Source organism: Micropterus dolomieu, linkage group LG04 (assembly GCF_021292245.1).
Source record: "Micropterus dolomieu isolate WLL.071019.BEF.003 ecotype Adirondacks linkage group LG04, ASM2129224v1, whole genome shotgun sequence".
Classification (NCBI taxonomy): Eukaryota; Metazoa; Chordata; class Actinopteri; order Centrarchiformes; family Centrarchidae; genus Micropterus; species Micropterus dolomieu.
The window spans coordinates 20,705,987-20,722,230 of NC_060153.1; the positions used below are offsets into that span (position 1 = coordinate 20,705,987).

The 16,244-nt window shown below is 39.5% G+C and overlaps 1 protein-coding gene across 1 annotated transcript; it reads left to right on the forward strand.

The window, feature by feature from the left end:
* Positions 1-263: 263 nt before the first annotated feature.
* slc24a2 (solute carrier family 24 member 2) lies at positions 264-12,888 on the forward strand. Its single transcript, XM_046047671.1, has 9 exons — positions 264-1,085; positions 8,669-8,704; positions 9,029-9,140; positions 9,618-9,701; positions 10,433-10,533; positions 10,710-10,847; positions 11,213-11,302; positions 12,334-12,500; positions 12,639-12,888. The coding sequence occupies exons 1-9, from the start codon at positions 282-284 to the stop codon at positions 12,886-12,888; spliced, it is 1,782 nt and encodes a 593-aa protein (XP_045903627.1). The 5' UTR covers positions 264-281.
* The last annotated feature ends 3,356 nt before the right edge of the window (positions 12,889-16,244 follow it).

A 16,244-nucleotide genomic window follows, 5' to 3' on the forward strand; every position in this document is an offset into this window, starting at 1 on the left:
TCACACTGCAGGGCTTCCATTGTTGTTAGACTGGGAAGCAGCATGCAAACAAATCATTGAACCATCGCGGCCTGTCAAACCCCCGCCCTCGTAGCCACCATCAAAGCACCCTTGGGGGGGATTCCATACACATCCACTCTGCCTGATAACCTGCGCCAAACACCATGGATTTCATGTTACCCATAAGAAGTAAAAAAATTATGACTTCCTCCGGCTCTGCGCCTCTTCTGGGCCCTCACAGCAGTTGGACCAGGCACCAGTACCATGGTGTCAAAAGAAAGATGCGGCCCGGACGGATTCTGGGCTTCATTATCAGCCTGCTGGTGGTCTGCACAGTCTTCTCATGGAGTGCCTTGTCGCTGGCTACAACAGTGGCCAAGGAGCTGGAGTCGGTCGTTGAGGGTTCACCTGAGGCAGCAGTGCCCCAAAGAACTCTGCTGCAGCACCAAAACCTCTCAGTCGCACTAGAGGACACACCACTGGCCATGCAATCGGCTGATTTAGAGATGAATCATGGGGACTACCCAACGGACTACTTCAGTGTGGAGGACAGACGCAAGGGCTATGTGGTTTTTCATATGTTTGGCATGTTGTACATGTTCATAGCCTTAGCCATTGTCTGCGATGAGTTCTTTGTTCCTGCTCTCACTGTAATCACAGAGAAGCTGCAGATTTCTGATGATGTAGCAGGAGCCACCTTCATGGCGGCAGGTGGCTCAGCCCCAGAGCTCTTCACCTCAGTCATAGGAGTCTTCATCTCCCACAGCAATGTGGGTATCGGTACCATTGTGGGCTCTGCCGTCTTCAACATCCTGTTTGTGATCGGGATGTGCGCCCTGTTCTCCAAAGAGGTGCTGAACCTCACCTGGTGGCCTCTGTTTAGAGATGTCTCGTTCTACATCATTGGCTTGCTCATGCTCATCTATTTCTTTCTGGATAATCAAATCACGTTGGGGGAAAGTATCAGCCTGTTGATGTGCTACAGCTTCTATGTGACATTCATGAAGTTCAATGCCAAAGTAGAAATTGTCATCAAGGGCTTTTTGGGCAGCAACCAGGTGGACGAGCTGGAGGCTGCACCAAAGGTGAGTCTGACTCCTTCATCTGTTCATCCATCCACCCATCCATCTTCCTCTATTCCTTCTCTCTAGATACCCACCCTACTCTTGCCACTTTATGCTCAACAGCACCCACCTTTTACTCCATCTTGGGAACCAACAGCTCATCCTTACATTCATCCTCTATACCCATACATTTACCCCAATGTTCTTGTTCTTGTTATTTAGTGAAAATCTCTTAAAAGTTGAAAATATCCAACTGAGATTCAAAATGTTAAAGAAGTGGGTTTTTTGTGTACAAGTGAACATTTGTGATTCTTGACACGAGTTTCTGATGCGGATGGGGTTATGACATTTCATATGTTTTTTTTTTCAGTGTCTCTAGGTTGAAATCTGGGATTCTGTTGATGACTGATCTGAGAAAAGCATTGGTATTTTCACAATGAACAAGATCACAGAGTGAACCTGTCACAGCCACTGACCATGAGAATAATAATGCTGCTGTTCTGGGAATCTGAGAGGGTGTTATGCTAGAAGCAGATAGGCAGCAAAGTCCTCCCAAATTTCACTCTGGAAGGATATAAAGATTTGTCTTAACCTACCACCTGTGCAGATCGGACAGTGCCAGAAGCAGCGCCAGATAGGCCTTTTGGTGCTGACTAAGTCTAGGAACTGGCCTCGTCTTCAGTCACTAATTTTAGTAACAAAGTTCAGACTAGAATAGGGCTGATGTAACAGAGGTAACAGTGCTACTCCGTAAATGGGATTAAAATGCAAAGATATTTTACCATCATGTTCAGTGAAGATGATCAATTCTGAGAGGCTGTTTCTAAAATTTGCCAGTCAAATCTACCCTAAAGTGGTCGGGACTATACAAGCCTGAAAGTGTAATCAATATCTATTCGAAATCCTGTTATCCTTTTGTTCATCCAATTTAGAAATTAGTTCCTGCAAGTAACAATGGGAGCACATTTTCACAAATGCCAGTCAGAACATTGGAAATAACAATGCAATTTTGCAAAATATCACATTCATGGTTATTTCTAAATTCTGTGCTAGGAGTTAATCATTTCAAAGTCCTTTGTGGGTTGTTTTTGAATAATTGTAGTAAATAATAATAATAATAATGATAATAGCTCCTGAGAGCATCCTGTATGATAAAATTAGTCAAAACTGAAAGCAGAAGAAATTAGCCCGGACATCCTTGTTGCATCTCTTCAACATCTTCAGCACGCTTCCTCCTTTAGCTCTTCTCATATTTGTCCTGACATTGGCAAAAGTGGTCTCTTGACTCTGGATGAAGGCCCTAGCTCTGAATGTTGTTTTGTCCTCTAGATTAGCTCATAATTTCAAAGCAGCTGTGCTCAATGATCCTATTACACACAAATCCAGAATGCCTCTGTATATGGCGTCATAATGTAAGGAAGACTTAAGAACGTATAGAGTTTTTACAATTGAAAACACTTTATTTATCATTCTGGAAGTGTGACGTTAGTGTTTTGTCTCTGAAAGGAGACACCATCACAACACTAATCACTTCATGTCAGCTATGAGAAGATGACTAGAAAGTGTAATATTGAGGTTAGCTTGGAGTGCTCATTGTGCTGCTTGCTGCTGTGTTTATAAATAACACAGAGAATGAGACTGCATGAATACAAGATTCAAAAGGTTCAACACACACACGTACATACACACAATGAAGCTATTTTGTTTTTCACATTTGTCTCTCCGTCTTTTGTTCTGTCTGTGTGTGCAGTTGGAGTCAGATCTGTTGCTCTCTGATGTTGTAATCTCATACGGCGCTCAGGTGACAAATGCTAAAACTACTTTAGGCTGATCTTAGAGCAGCTTGCCCGTAGCCTAGACTGACATCACCCATCACCAGCTCTTCAGCGGCATATACAGTGCACTGTTGCACAACATCTGGCTTTTCTTTTTCTGGAAACATTAATTACAGATCATGTAAAAAAATCACAACAGGCGAATAACTTGATGTGTTGTGCTCAAACATGTATACAGAACAAACTCTTCAGATTCACAAGTGGTTGAAAACACTTCTTAGAAAGACTATTTTTATGGCAGTAATTCAGGCCAGTAGAACTTTTAGGTAACACATGAGCTCATGATCACCTGTGTCCAGTTTGGTATGATCTGCTTTAAAGATCCTTCCCCTAAATGCTAATTAATCTGCTTTCCAATAAGCATGACTTGCTTTTCTTTAGGGACTATTCTTTCTGCATATTGATCACTTATTGATCACTTAATATATAAACATAAATCTAATTTGTTTAGCCTCTTTTCCTGATGACAGATCATTGATAGTTGATTTAGTACTTTTCAGTTTCTTTCATTATATTCAGGTAGAGAAAACTGTATTTTTTATTTCATTGTAATCCGTTCACCAACAATCAGTTACTGACAATAACGATAATGTTTTTTTCTAAGGCTCTAAGTATATCACGTGTACTGTGTAGTATATCTAAGCCACTTTTGTAAAGTTTTTCTTTTTATTCTAAACTTGTGAGCACATACAGTCTATTTGAATGCTCACCCGCCTCTGTCACAATCAGTGCTCTGATGGACAAGCTCTGTTTGACATTTGTGCCCTTCTGGGAATCAGCTGTTCTTCAGACTGCCTCACCTCAGCCCAAGAACAGCTTTTCTCTTTCTGTCGTCCGGCACTTGATGTCCAACTGCCTTGCCCTCATGTGTCGCTAGCTGGTAAATAATCCCCCAGGTTAATGCTCTTCAATCCCATTAGAGATGCTAATTATAGTTAGACGGTCCCTGGGGGAGCAGGAATCAGGAGCATCACTGAGATAAAAGACTGAATGCTCCTCTCTCAGCCCGCAGCTGTGTTTTTTTTTTTTTTTTTTTTAGTTTGTGCATGGTCGGGGGAGTGTTGCAGGTGGTTTTACACAGTACATTCAGTGCCTACAGTGTCAATGTATAAAGGGTGAGAGAGAAGATCTGCTGGTTTGCTCACTGATGGCAGTAAAGACGATAATCCTCTCTGATCCCCTAATCAACTGCTTACCTTCAGTGACGACAGCAAACATACAGCCCAGCACATTGTCATTCAGTGTCTACAGAGAACGAAATGTTAAAATTCTCCTTACAATCATTGATATCAGACCTGGATCACAATGCAGCAGTGTTGTGCATCCACGCCCTCATAAACAGTTAAACTAAGGGTTTTCTTGACATAAGTATCTGTATAGCAAAGGAAGATGAATTCATCAATAGTTATTACTTGTCATATCTTTACTTATTATAGTTCTACTGCTGCACATAAATAAGGTTTTTAATATTCATGAACCATACTGTAGATACACATTGCCTTTTAATGTATTTATTCAACATATTACAGCTGAAATAATAAAACCTTTTTTAACGATAGTCACACATTTTTGGTTGGTTCAGTTCTGGGGTCAGCACAAAGATTACTTGATTGGTTTTACACTTGCAGCTGTTTGCTTCAGTTCCACAAGCAGGTCTGACTTTGTAATTTCAGATCATTGTGCTCATGATCAAAATGCTGCTTTCTAAACATGAATCAGCTGTTTGTTGAAAGACAAGTATTTATAACTGTTGAGGTGTTGTGTTGAGCACTGAGTGCTTACTGACTGCAGTGGAAATTAAAGATAAAATGAGCAGCTGCGAATATTAAAAAATATGATTGTTGTTATTTGCTGACAGATGAGAGCGAAAGAGAAATGTTTGAGAGCATAGTGACCAGTGAAGGTTGCTGCAGGACTTCACACAGAGGCTTGAAAATTACAAAGTCTAAAAGCGGTGATCTCTGCAGATTAATCCTGACTAAGTCCCACAGCTCGGACAGTCAGGTCGGCACTGGAGAGAGAGAGACACAGAGAGACACAGAGAGAGAGAGAGAACAGGGGAAGAAAATGGAAATGTGGGAATATTGGGTTGCGAGATTTGAAAAGGTGATCTGATTGTGCATTAATGATGACAGTGATGGTGATGAGTGGGATGAAGAGAAAGTTTAGTGCAAATCTTTAGGATTGTAGGATTTGAGAGGCGTTCAGTGTCTGCAGCTTCTCGTCTGGACCAGGGATGAGACCAGTGACCTGGAACAGCAGAGCAGACGAAAGCATTTTGGGAGCTTTCATCTTATTGTAAACAAATCATCTATGGGTCCCAAAAAACTCTTTTTTATAACATGAAGAAGCTCTGCTTGCAATAACTTATAGTCTGGATGAATATCAGACCAAAGACAAAGTTTTAATCTAGAAAGACATTAAAATTATGCTTCATAAGTTACAGCTGTTGAACATGTTAATGGCAGGAAATGGCCAGTGATGAGATGTGCTGTTTAACAAAAAGGACAAGTTAAGACAAATTCTCTGTGCAATGATGTTTTTCTTGCACCCTGCTGGAATGCCAAAAAAAATAAAAATAATAATAATTAGGCATTGGACGAGCTGATTTTTTGTTTAAATGACATAACTGGCTGGAAGTGATTTGAGAATGATTTGGGGTGATTAGTCAGTGGTGATTCACGTGGGACACCCGAGGAGAGGTTGCAGCTCCAGCAGAGGAGCTCTAGAACCTTGGAAATACATCAGTGGAGATGATAGCTGAGTGAAATAAGGACAAAGGTGACAAAGATTAGCAACATATTAAAATAAGTTACCGTGCAAAATACAAACATTTTACAAAATGCAACATCTATGTAGACTGTGCAAGAAAAAGCCTACTAACTAAGTGTTGGTGTTTTTAGATTGATGGCTTTGGAGGATGAAGGTGTTACTTAAACCATTTTTTTAACATGAAGGACAATAATTAAAATCCAGTTTAGGTTACAACAGATTCTACAGCACGTTTTAAGTGACTTTTGTCAACTCTCAGGAGCCATGTGAGCACAAACCATCATCAACCAATGCCAAGCTGTCCTCTGCTATTGGAGCTCAGCAATCACATGGATAGTGCAGCCAGGTGTCCACAGCTTCTTCTTTTTCATTCAAAGGATTCAAAGTGTCAGATTTTCAAGTTTCCCTGTACACTGAAATTCTAACTTTGCTGTCCACATCAAATGCCTACATTAAAAGTAAAATGAAATATATGTATAAATAAAAATACAATTAAAAAAAATGCAATAGAGATATAAAATAAGCTTTAAATATAAAAAGTGTCAGACATCATAACATAGTATTGTCAAACATCATACCTCATTAACCTGAAATTCAAAATGAATCTGTTCATTTTGTTTAATAAGAATGATTCTATAAAAAAAACAGCAGCATGAAATACCTCCATCTTTAGTGAAAAGACATCAGTTTCACACATTTCTGAAATGACATCCTGTGTTTTAGCTGATTTTGATAAGTCTAAGTAGGTGAACTGTACAGCTGAATGAAATTCATGAACATTATTTAACCATCCAGGGGAGTAACTGAAGCAATACATTCAAATGAATCTGCATTGGACAAATATAACAAGTCTATAGGAGTGATACCCCTGTTAACAGCAAAAAGAAACCCTTAGCTTTAGCCTCGCTGTAGCTGCCATGACAGCAGCAGGTGTCCTGTCAGATGCAAGATAAAGGGATTATCTGCTCAAACTCTGCGGCCTCCATCATGAAAACGTGTCAACAACAAAACCCTCCACCTCTCTGCCTGGTGTTGGTGATCTGTGATCTGCTTTTCAAAGATTGAGTTAGATTCCTCTTAAGCGCTTGGTTGTCTTGGTAGGACTTTTTTACTATATAATATGAATTAGGAAGTGTACGCAAAGCAAAGGAAGAGTTACTTCGGCTGTGTAATTGTTTGCGTGAGCTAACTCCATAGCTCCATATTAAGTTTAGCATTATTTTAGGAAAAAGATGAGGCACACAGACAAAATAGTGCTATTGTAGCTCCTAAGATTCAGAATGATTGTAACGTACCATATCCATCCACATCCATCATTTTTAAATACAAGGCTGCTGCGTGCCTCCTTCATACAAAGCAAACTGTACCCAGGACAATAGCAGGCCTATTTTAAGATATCTTTCATTCTGTTTGCTGTAACATCCTAGAAAGCACATTTACTTGTTTAGCACAATTTAAAAAAAAAATCTGGCATTGTAAATGTTCATACAAACCTTGAGCTCTGAACAGTAGACAAAGAAAATGACAGTTTGTTCATTTGTTGTTTACTTTGGATTTTATTTTATTTCTTACTCCCAGGAATTACACAAGTGCAAAAGCATCTTTCTGAAGCCTTTAATACGCATAAAACTTCAGAACATTAGTTAAATCTAACGTGACTGAATGGCTAGGCAAACTGACCACCAGTGTATACAGGATTGGTTGTGAATTTATATTTTATTTGTTACACTGAAGTTACACTGTCAAGAAAAAGTGGTTTTGGTCCCAACCATCATTTTTACTTAATGTCTGACCAAGTCAGAAAACATAAACAATTTTTTTCTAATAAAGTTCGCCCAGGTTTCATGGAGAAAACGTGCGTGTGATTGATCTGAGCAGCTTCCTTACTGTAGTTCTGAGTTTGTCTTTAGAGGATAATGACACTTTACATCATAGTATGGTCTGCCTCAATCTGATGCCAACCACCTTTACTGGAAAACTGCAGAGACTGAATGACTAGCTAATGTAGTGGATAGTTTATGTGGTGAAAGAGATCTGTGTGCATGACTCAAAATGGAAATTATTATTCCAGTCATAACTATAATATATAAACTTTAAAAGTGGATAAACCAAAAAAACTATTTACATTTACATTTGACAATAAAACAAACCTTTAACCTTGAAAATCTTGAAACATCCATGATTCCCACACCAACTTGTTTGTGTGAGTGTATGTGTGTGTTTCTCTATGTGGTGACACCGCTGTGCTGTATATGTCCTCTGAAGAAATGGCTGAGGTTGAGATTTAGCATGAGCCCTCCCCTGCATTTGTGTGTGTGTGTGTGTGTGTGTGTATGTGTGTGTGTGTGTGTGTGTGTGTGTGTGTGTAGGAACCTAGCCTTTATGTTGGAACGAGACCCAAAACCTCTGGCACCGGTTCACCCCCACCGTGAAAAGGAGGAAAGATGGATGTCTACCCACCCCCCACCCCCACCCCAACACACACACACACACACACAAAGGAAGAGGAAGTGTGCTATATACAGTAGATAAAGCAAATTAGCTGTGAAGGTTAAAGGCTGAGACTGTTCTTCTTAAAAGGGGTTAAATGGGGCTCGTGCCATCATTCCTACTTGTCCTTACCACTGGTGCATTTTAAAATATATTCTCCTTATATTTGATCTAGAAGATGAATTAAAACATGATGCTGAAAGATTTGGTTTCAGTTAGTAGGGCAGTTGAATTAAAACCTGTATCCTTGCTTTAGGAGTTGCTTTTGTTTTTCAATGTTTCGTGAAGGTCTGGTGAGTGAACAGGGTGTGAGGGGTTGAAGACATATTTAGTTTGAATACTTGCTTGAACACTTTTGGAGTCACAAGGGCTTATTGAATTAATTCTTTCACTTATCCCCTCCACACCCTGACATTGCAGTAATGCAGTCCAATCCAACAACACCACACAGTCAACAAATTTTGCAAAACACACATTATGTTTTCTTTCTCTGTGTTTTTCCTAAAGGCAAATGCACCTGGAGATGACGAAAACAAGCTGACGGTGAGTTTATTTTTTTGTTAACTTCTCTGTGTGGAGCTTGCCAGGTCTGGTACTGGTTGTGTCATAAGAAAGCAGCTCATGTGCCTGCATCTACTTAATATAAGTCAGTATTTGATAGGAAAGGGGCTTTCTAGATACAGATCCTATGTGTAGAGACATTTAAGATGCAGCTCATCAGAGTGTTTTTTTCTCCACTCATGTTATTTGGAAGTGTTTAGTATAAAATGAAATGATGAATGATGGCAAATGTTTAATGAGAATGTAAATATGCATTCTTCCATCATTCATGTAAACATGTTGGTATTTGTGTTGGTATCTTTATAGGCCAAACCCAGGCTGCAGAGGGAAGGCAGCTGTGCCTCTCTACACAACTCACTGATGAGAAACAGCATCTTCCAGCTCATGATCCACACACTGGACCCCCTGAGTGACGAAGGTATGGGTAAGCAAAATGAAATGCACAAAACACACACATGCACTCAAATGCAACACAATCTGTAAACCAAGAATTTATGTTAAAATCTTGTGATACTATAAGCAAAAATCATTGTGATTTTATATAATATGATATTATATTACATTACATTACATTATATTCCTCCACATAGACTGTGTGACAGCAAATTAAATGTCTATTTTCTTGTCATGGTTAATGATTTAAGAATTTTAAACAGTTTTGGTGAAGATTATGATGATGAAGATTAAGCTCAGGTTTATGGACACATTTGGTTGAGATGAGTATATGGCTAGTTGGATTATTATATTAATCCAACTTCTTAGTATAGTCTACTTCTTAGTATTTCTTCATTCCTATAGCTGTGCCTCCTGCAAGTAGTCCCAGCCCAGTTCCAGCCCATTTCCCCCAGTTTCACATCAATTCATCACAAATTTTCAGAAGTTTCCTTTGTTTTAGAACGTTTCAAAGAGAAGGCGTCGATTCTTCACAAAATGGCCAAGCAGAAGTGCAAAGAAGAAGCTGCCAATGCCAACGGTGTAGGTGAGTAACAAACAGTGATGTGTCAAAAACTATGGGAGTCAATTTGTCCCACTCAAAAATCAACTGATAAATCAAGTGACAAATCAATTATCAAATCATTTCAAATTGTTCATCACGTAACTTCCTCCACTTTTAGCTTGAAACCTTTTTTATAGGTCATGACGGCACGAGTGCAGAATTGTGATATCTTTCATAAAGTGCACACAGTGTGGTAGTTCACAATCATGAAGTGAGGAGTGTCTCTGAAGAGTTTTAATTGTATCATTAATTTACATATTTTTGTTATTTATTTACTTTACTTACTAAGCTGCAGATTAATGACTCCTTTGTTTTTCTCTTGTATCCACTTATCTGATTTAAATGTGATTTTCCTATTTCTTTATTAAATCAAGAACTGACATTTGTTCATCAGCTGACTGGCTGATTTGTCAATTCATCTGTCATTTGATCAATTCATTGTGAAAGGGCACAAAGGGCATCCCATACGACACTCTGTTACACTTGTGAGGATGAGCTTGGAAAATAACCTCGCATATTTTGTTTCTCAACATAGGAGCCGTCTCCCAGGCACAACCTCCAAGAAAAGCAAATTGTACTAAGTCTCAGCTTTTCTTTTGATGTCATTAGATAACTACTTTTTATTGAATACTGTCCTTTTGAAGATGTCCCTCAAACACTATTGCCACTCAGTCTCTCTCTGTCTCTCTCTCTCTCCTTTTTCTTTCCGCAAGCTGATAAAAACATTCCCAACAGTTCTAACGTAGCAGTGGAAGTCACACCACCCAACGGTGTTGTAGCAGGAAATGAGGTATGGCTTTTAGCTTTCCTCCAAGTTAAAGGCTCTCGGTAGAACGTTCTACCGAGCCTCGGTCGAGTACATGTGTAAAAAACCTGTAAAATAATATACCAACACCTGACTTCACTGCACTTCAAAAACACCTTAATTTAACATTGCCTTCAAGGAAATTGTCTAATATACTGATACTGAACACGTAAACTCCTCCTCAGGGTGGTGAGGAAGATGATGATGAAGACCAGCCTCTCAGCCTGGCCTGGCCCGACACCATCAGGAAACAGATCACCTATCTCATCATCCTGCCCATCGTCCTTCCACTGTGGATGACACTGCCAGACGTCAGGAGAGAGGTGACAACCCACTCACATTCAACCAAAAGCATGTTACATGTGCACAAACATGTACAATCAGCTGAGAGTCACACCCAAGCATATTATGTACATGAAAACATATAAATGAATATATACAAGACACATATTGTGACTATAACTTAATCACGTCTCTAGTTTATTTTACTACATGTCCTGCTCAATCATTTTGGCACGTTCTAGTCTTGTTTTATTTTAGCTATTGGGCTACACTTCTCCAAGCATTGGAATCCAAATACATTGACATTATGGTATGGTATGAGGTTCTTGGCTGGGTCTAGACCAGAGAAGGATCCATTGACTGAGTGGCTGATAAACTACATTGTTGTTTTTGTTTGTTTTTTCAGACCTCAACAAAGTTCTTCGCCATCACTTTCCTCGGCTCCATTACTTGGATTGCTTTCTTCTCCTACCTGATGGTGTGGTGGGCTCACCAGGTACTTCACACACAAGCACAAGCACAAGCACAAGCACACACACACACACACACACACACACACACACACACACACACACACACACACACACACACACACACACACACACACACACACACACACACACACACACACACCCTATTCTATTCTATTTCTGTGGCCTTTCTTATGAGAGTGCAGCAGTCAGGGTGTTGAATGTGTGACCACGGCAGCTAATCCCAGCTAATCTGCTTTGAGCCACAGCCAGATAAACCTGTAATGCTCTATTTTAATGGCACCACTGTAACGACAGGTCTCAAGCAGGAGGTCGTTATGTGCAAGGTCAATGCTTTTTTAGTTCCCTCTGGTGCACAGCGCTGTGTGCAAAAGTGTTGGGTGAAGTGATGGTAGACTATAAATCAGTATCATCTCAGCCTGTTGCATTACTGCTCTCATACCTTTTAAATTGCTGTACCAAACACACTGGGGAATGAAACAAGAAGCTCTCGCCTCAGTATGATTTGTTTTGTTCATACTGTGTGCACTTACTGTCTCTGGTGTGCACTAGAACAACAATATTACCATCTGTGTTATATATAAAAAACATAAAGTGACACATTTTGCCTAAAGTGATTGTAAGATTGTATTTAATTAGATTTGCTTATTTTAGATGCAACAAAAATGTTACTGCCTCCATATGAGCTGCCATGAGTACACAGATACCAAAAGCAAGGGAAAAATGCTTTCCAGAAGATCAACGTGGTGGAGCACTGCTTGCACTGGTCTTCATCACCAAGTTTTTTTCACTGAAACTCTTTATCTGTCAACCTTCTTATTATAACCTCAGATCTAGCTCTACAGTTTGATCATATTTGCTTTTTGTTTGTATATTATGTGTCTGATGCCATCAACAAATTGAAAATCAATAAAACTCACTGTGTCAAAATTCCAAAACAAATCCTTTTCCAAGCAAACCAGCAACACGCCAACAAGAGTGTTCTTAACTCCAAACTGTGCAGCTGCAACATTAAGAAAGTTTTTCTTCCTTTGAGGTTGGAGAAACTTTCTGGATCACAGAGGAGATAATGGGTCTGACTATATTAGCAGCTGGCACTTCGATCCCCGACCTGATCACCAGTGTCATTGTAGCACGAAAAGGCCTGGGTGACATGGCTGTGTCCAGCTCGGTGGGCTCCAACATCTTTGATATCACTGTGGGGTGAGTCCATAAACAACAAGAAAACACAGAGTGTAATAGGCCAGTGCAATATCCACTTTTAGATGAAACACAAGCTTACACCTCTCATAATTAAGCCCAGAACCTAAATAACTCCTTTATGCCCTCATCTCCCTCCAGTCTGCCATTCCCCTGGCTCATCTACAACATTGTCAACGACTTCAAGCCGGTACAGGTTAGCAGCAACGGCCTGTTCTGCGCCATCGTCCTCCTCTTCCTCATGCTGCTCTTCGTCATTATATCCATCGCGGCTTGCAAGTGGAGAATGAGCAAGATTCTGGGCTTACTCATGTTCTTGCTCTACTTCGTCTTCCTCATCGTCAGCGTCATGCTGGAGGACAAAGTCATCGTCTGCCCCATTACCATCTGAGAGAGAGCGACTCCTACTGATTGTCAGAAAGCAGAAACTGAGCATTATTGTGCTCAGGTGTAACATGATTTACAATAGGAATGGAAAAGCCTGCTCTCGCAGACACAGTCTCTTATTTGTCTCACGTACATACAAAGTAGACGACTGCATACACACACACACACACACACACACACACACACACACACACACACACATATACATACACACACACACACACACACACACACATATACATACATACAAGTTGTAGCACTGACTTAAATCAGTCTGCGAAATTCAGACCGGTGCATCACAGCTGCCCAGCAGCCTCACACCAGCATGGACGTCATTAACAGACTTTTTGCCACCCAATAGGAGGGACTCCTCTCTCTTTGCACCATGTGACTACATTCAGAAGCCACTACTGGTTGAAACCTGCTGAAAGCAACTGATGGACAAGTTGTGTGAATGCCACCTGTGGATGGGAGTTTCAGTTGAAGATCACCAGAGATTTGTGTTTTTTGAACTAAAGGACTGCGCTGCAGTATAAGAAGTACCTCCGCTACTCATGCACTTAAGCAAATGAGCTGGATATGGGGCTCAAAGAGACTTTATTTTTGTTTTAAAGGGCAGCAAAGCTCTGGGGAGATTCTGTGTGTCATGGGAGTCGTGGGGGGAAAAGAGAAGGATCCACGGCAGCACATAAATGTGATAGATGCATAATATACCTTTAGATTTTAACCACCTGTATAAGTTCGCAATGTCCTCGAAAGAGAAACATCCAGTGTTGATAACTTGTGTGTTTTCACATACAGTACATTGCATTAAGGACACATTTGGCAGAAATTGTTACTTTATATCCCATTCATGAATATCTATAAGAGGATACATTAAATGCTAAATAGTTAGAGTGTACACAGATAGACTTAACCAAGATTAAACTGGCTAAGGTGTCATGCTCAATACGTCTGTTCATATCTGTTTATCCCCACTATCATATTTGGGTTTTTCATATAATAAGTTTGTGAGTGTGACTTTTTCTGTTCCGTCTGCCTTTACATGCACCACTTTAGAGAGAGATTTCTTCAGTATTCTGACTAAAACTGGACGATTTTTTGTGCATGGAACTGTAATAAAGAGGCCAGTGTCACATTTCCTAGTAGATGATGCAGCGTTCTCTATTGTGTTTTACTTGTTAAACTCAAAAGGTTTTTTTTTTCAAATTACGGTATGTATTTATAAAAAGGAGTGTTCAATATGAAAACTTATGATCCAGTTACTTCTGTAATGTTTTGCTGTAAAACTACTCATGTACTGTATAACATGTGTATATACATATACATGTATATGAAAGCAAATGATAGCAATATTTTTGCTGTGAACTTTGATCCTCATTCAAACAGGCTTAAAACAGAGCCATTGTTGCTATGTTCACACTACTTTGTGTGTCACATTAAATCTTAGATTGAAAATATTACAAGAAACATAAAATGTGCCCATATTTTTATCCAGAGATTCAGTTTGTGACATATTGTATTTTTTGCAGTTTAGTTTTACTCATATCCCAAATGGCATGTAATTTATAATCACTACGGTCCTGCTGTAACAGAAAAAATTAACAATATTATTGTTATAATTATTATTGATGTGAGGCAAATGTACTAGCGACCTCATCGTCCCACCAAATATGCTGTCAATGCCATCCATCTTGTCTTTGTCAGAGGAACCACCTGTTGCAGACTGATCTGCGTGACTGCCCTTTTACAAGCTATAATGCATATCATTATTCATCAGTCATTCATTTTCCTTGTGTTGCCTGCTTTCTATGTTAAATATATGAAGTAGAGCTGAACGTGGGCAATATTTTGTATTTTATTCTCCCAGCACTGTTGGAGAAATGCTCAATAAAGGTATCATAGACATCCATGAATAACTTCCTCCAATGCTTTTTATTTCTAAAGTAATGTTAAAAGGTTAAGGTGTTACTGTACAACCTCAAAATGGAAATAAATAAATAAATGCAAAAGACGCTGTACTGCTTCAACATTTATTGGAATTTTTATATGCTATATTTGTTTTCCAAGAACACACCGTTTTACTCAGGTGTAAATGTGTTTCTTTTTGTTCTTAGGTTTAACAAAGACAGTTTTTAGATAAACAGATCTGATTCATCTGTTTAGATGGCCATGAAAATATCAGTTCACACTCAAATGGTTAAAAATTATTTTTTTGTCACAATTTTAACCCAACCGATTGTTTTTTTATCGTTGTGTTTTCATAAATTACAACTTTTACTTTTGTCCAAATGAATATGGAAAGAATTTCCATAAAATTGACCCCAAACTATGCCCTATCTTGCAATATTAAAAATATGTGTTTCATTGTGCATTTATGTGTATAAAAGATTTGTAAACTGTTTGTGTCCTGTGTGTAATCATAGTCAACACATAGTTTACAGGCCTCAACACAACCTTTATTCTCAGACTCTAGATTTAGTCTGTCTCTGCAGTATCATTTCTAAATCTGTCTCGCTCTGATGGATCATGTGCATGTGAGGAATGTGTGTATGAATGAGTGTATTTCGAAAAATATCTATACGAACTGATCACCATCACAAATGGTAAGATGCTTTTGTATTTCCCTTGTACGTTATGCAAGTATGGAATCATATTCATGTACTACTTGAATTATGTATTATACTGTAAAAACATATATCATTCTACTCTGTATAAAGTGTTACATAATAAAATAAATGACCACTCAAATTTTCACTGTTGCTGTTTGGAGTTGGTGCACCCGACAGCCTGATCAAACTGTGACATACATCACATGTATTTGCATCTGATGATCCAGACGGAGAAAGTAGATGTCAGGATTCATATAGTAGCAGTATAAACGCTGATCATAGGTCAGTTTGGCAATTATTCCAACAATGGTAGTTCCCCTTCGAGGGAACTCGAACTGCGTCGGTTACGACACTATGGGAACGCCTATAGGCGAAGCAGGTCTGAACGTGAATGAAATCACTCCAATCCTATTGGCCTGTTGCTAGAACGGTAAGGTGTGACGGAATAACCGGAGGAGTATAAAGCACACCTGTACACACTCATCATTAGCTTTTTTTTATTCAGCAGGCGCTCTGTATGTTGTTTGAAGAAAGCTCCAGTCCTACAAGCAGTATGTCTTACCTGAAGAAAAAGTCTACCAGCATGTCCGGCAACCAGATGTACAGAAGGTGTGTTTTTTTCTTGCCCTCGGTACATCACGGATGGAGATTCTCATGAGATGTGTGTCTCATGTTTGGGGATGGAGCACGCACGGGCAGCTCTCGAGGGGGCTGCCTGCGCCCGTTGCGAAGCCCTTTCCGTGCGGGT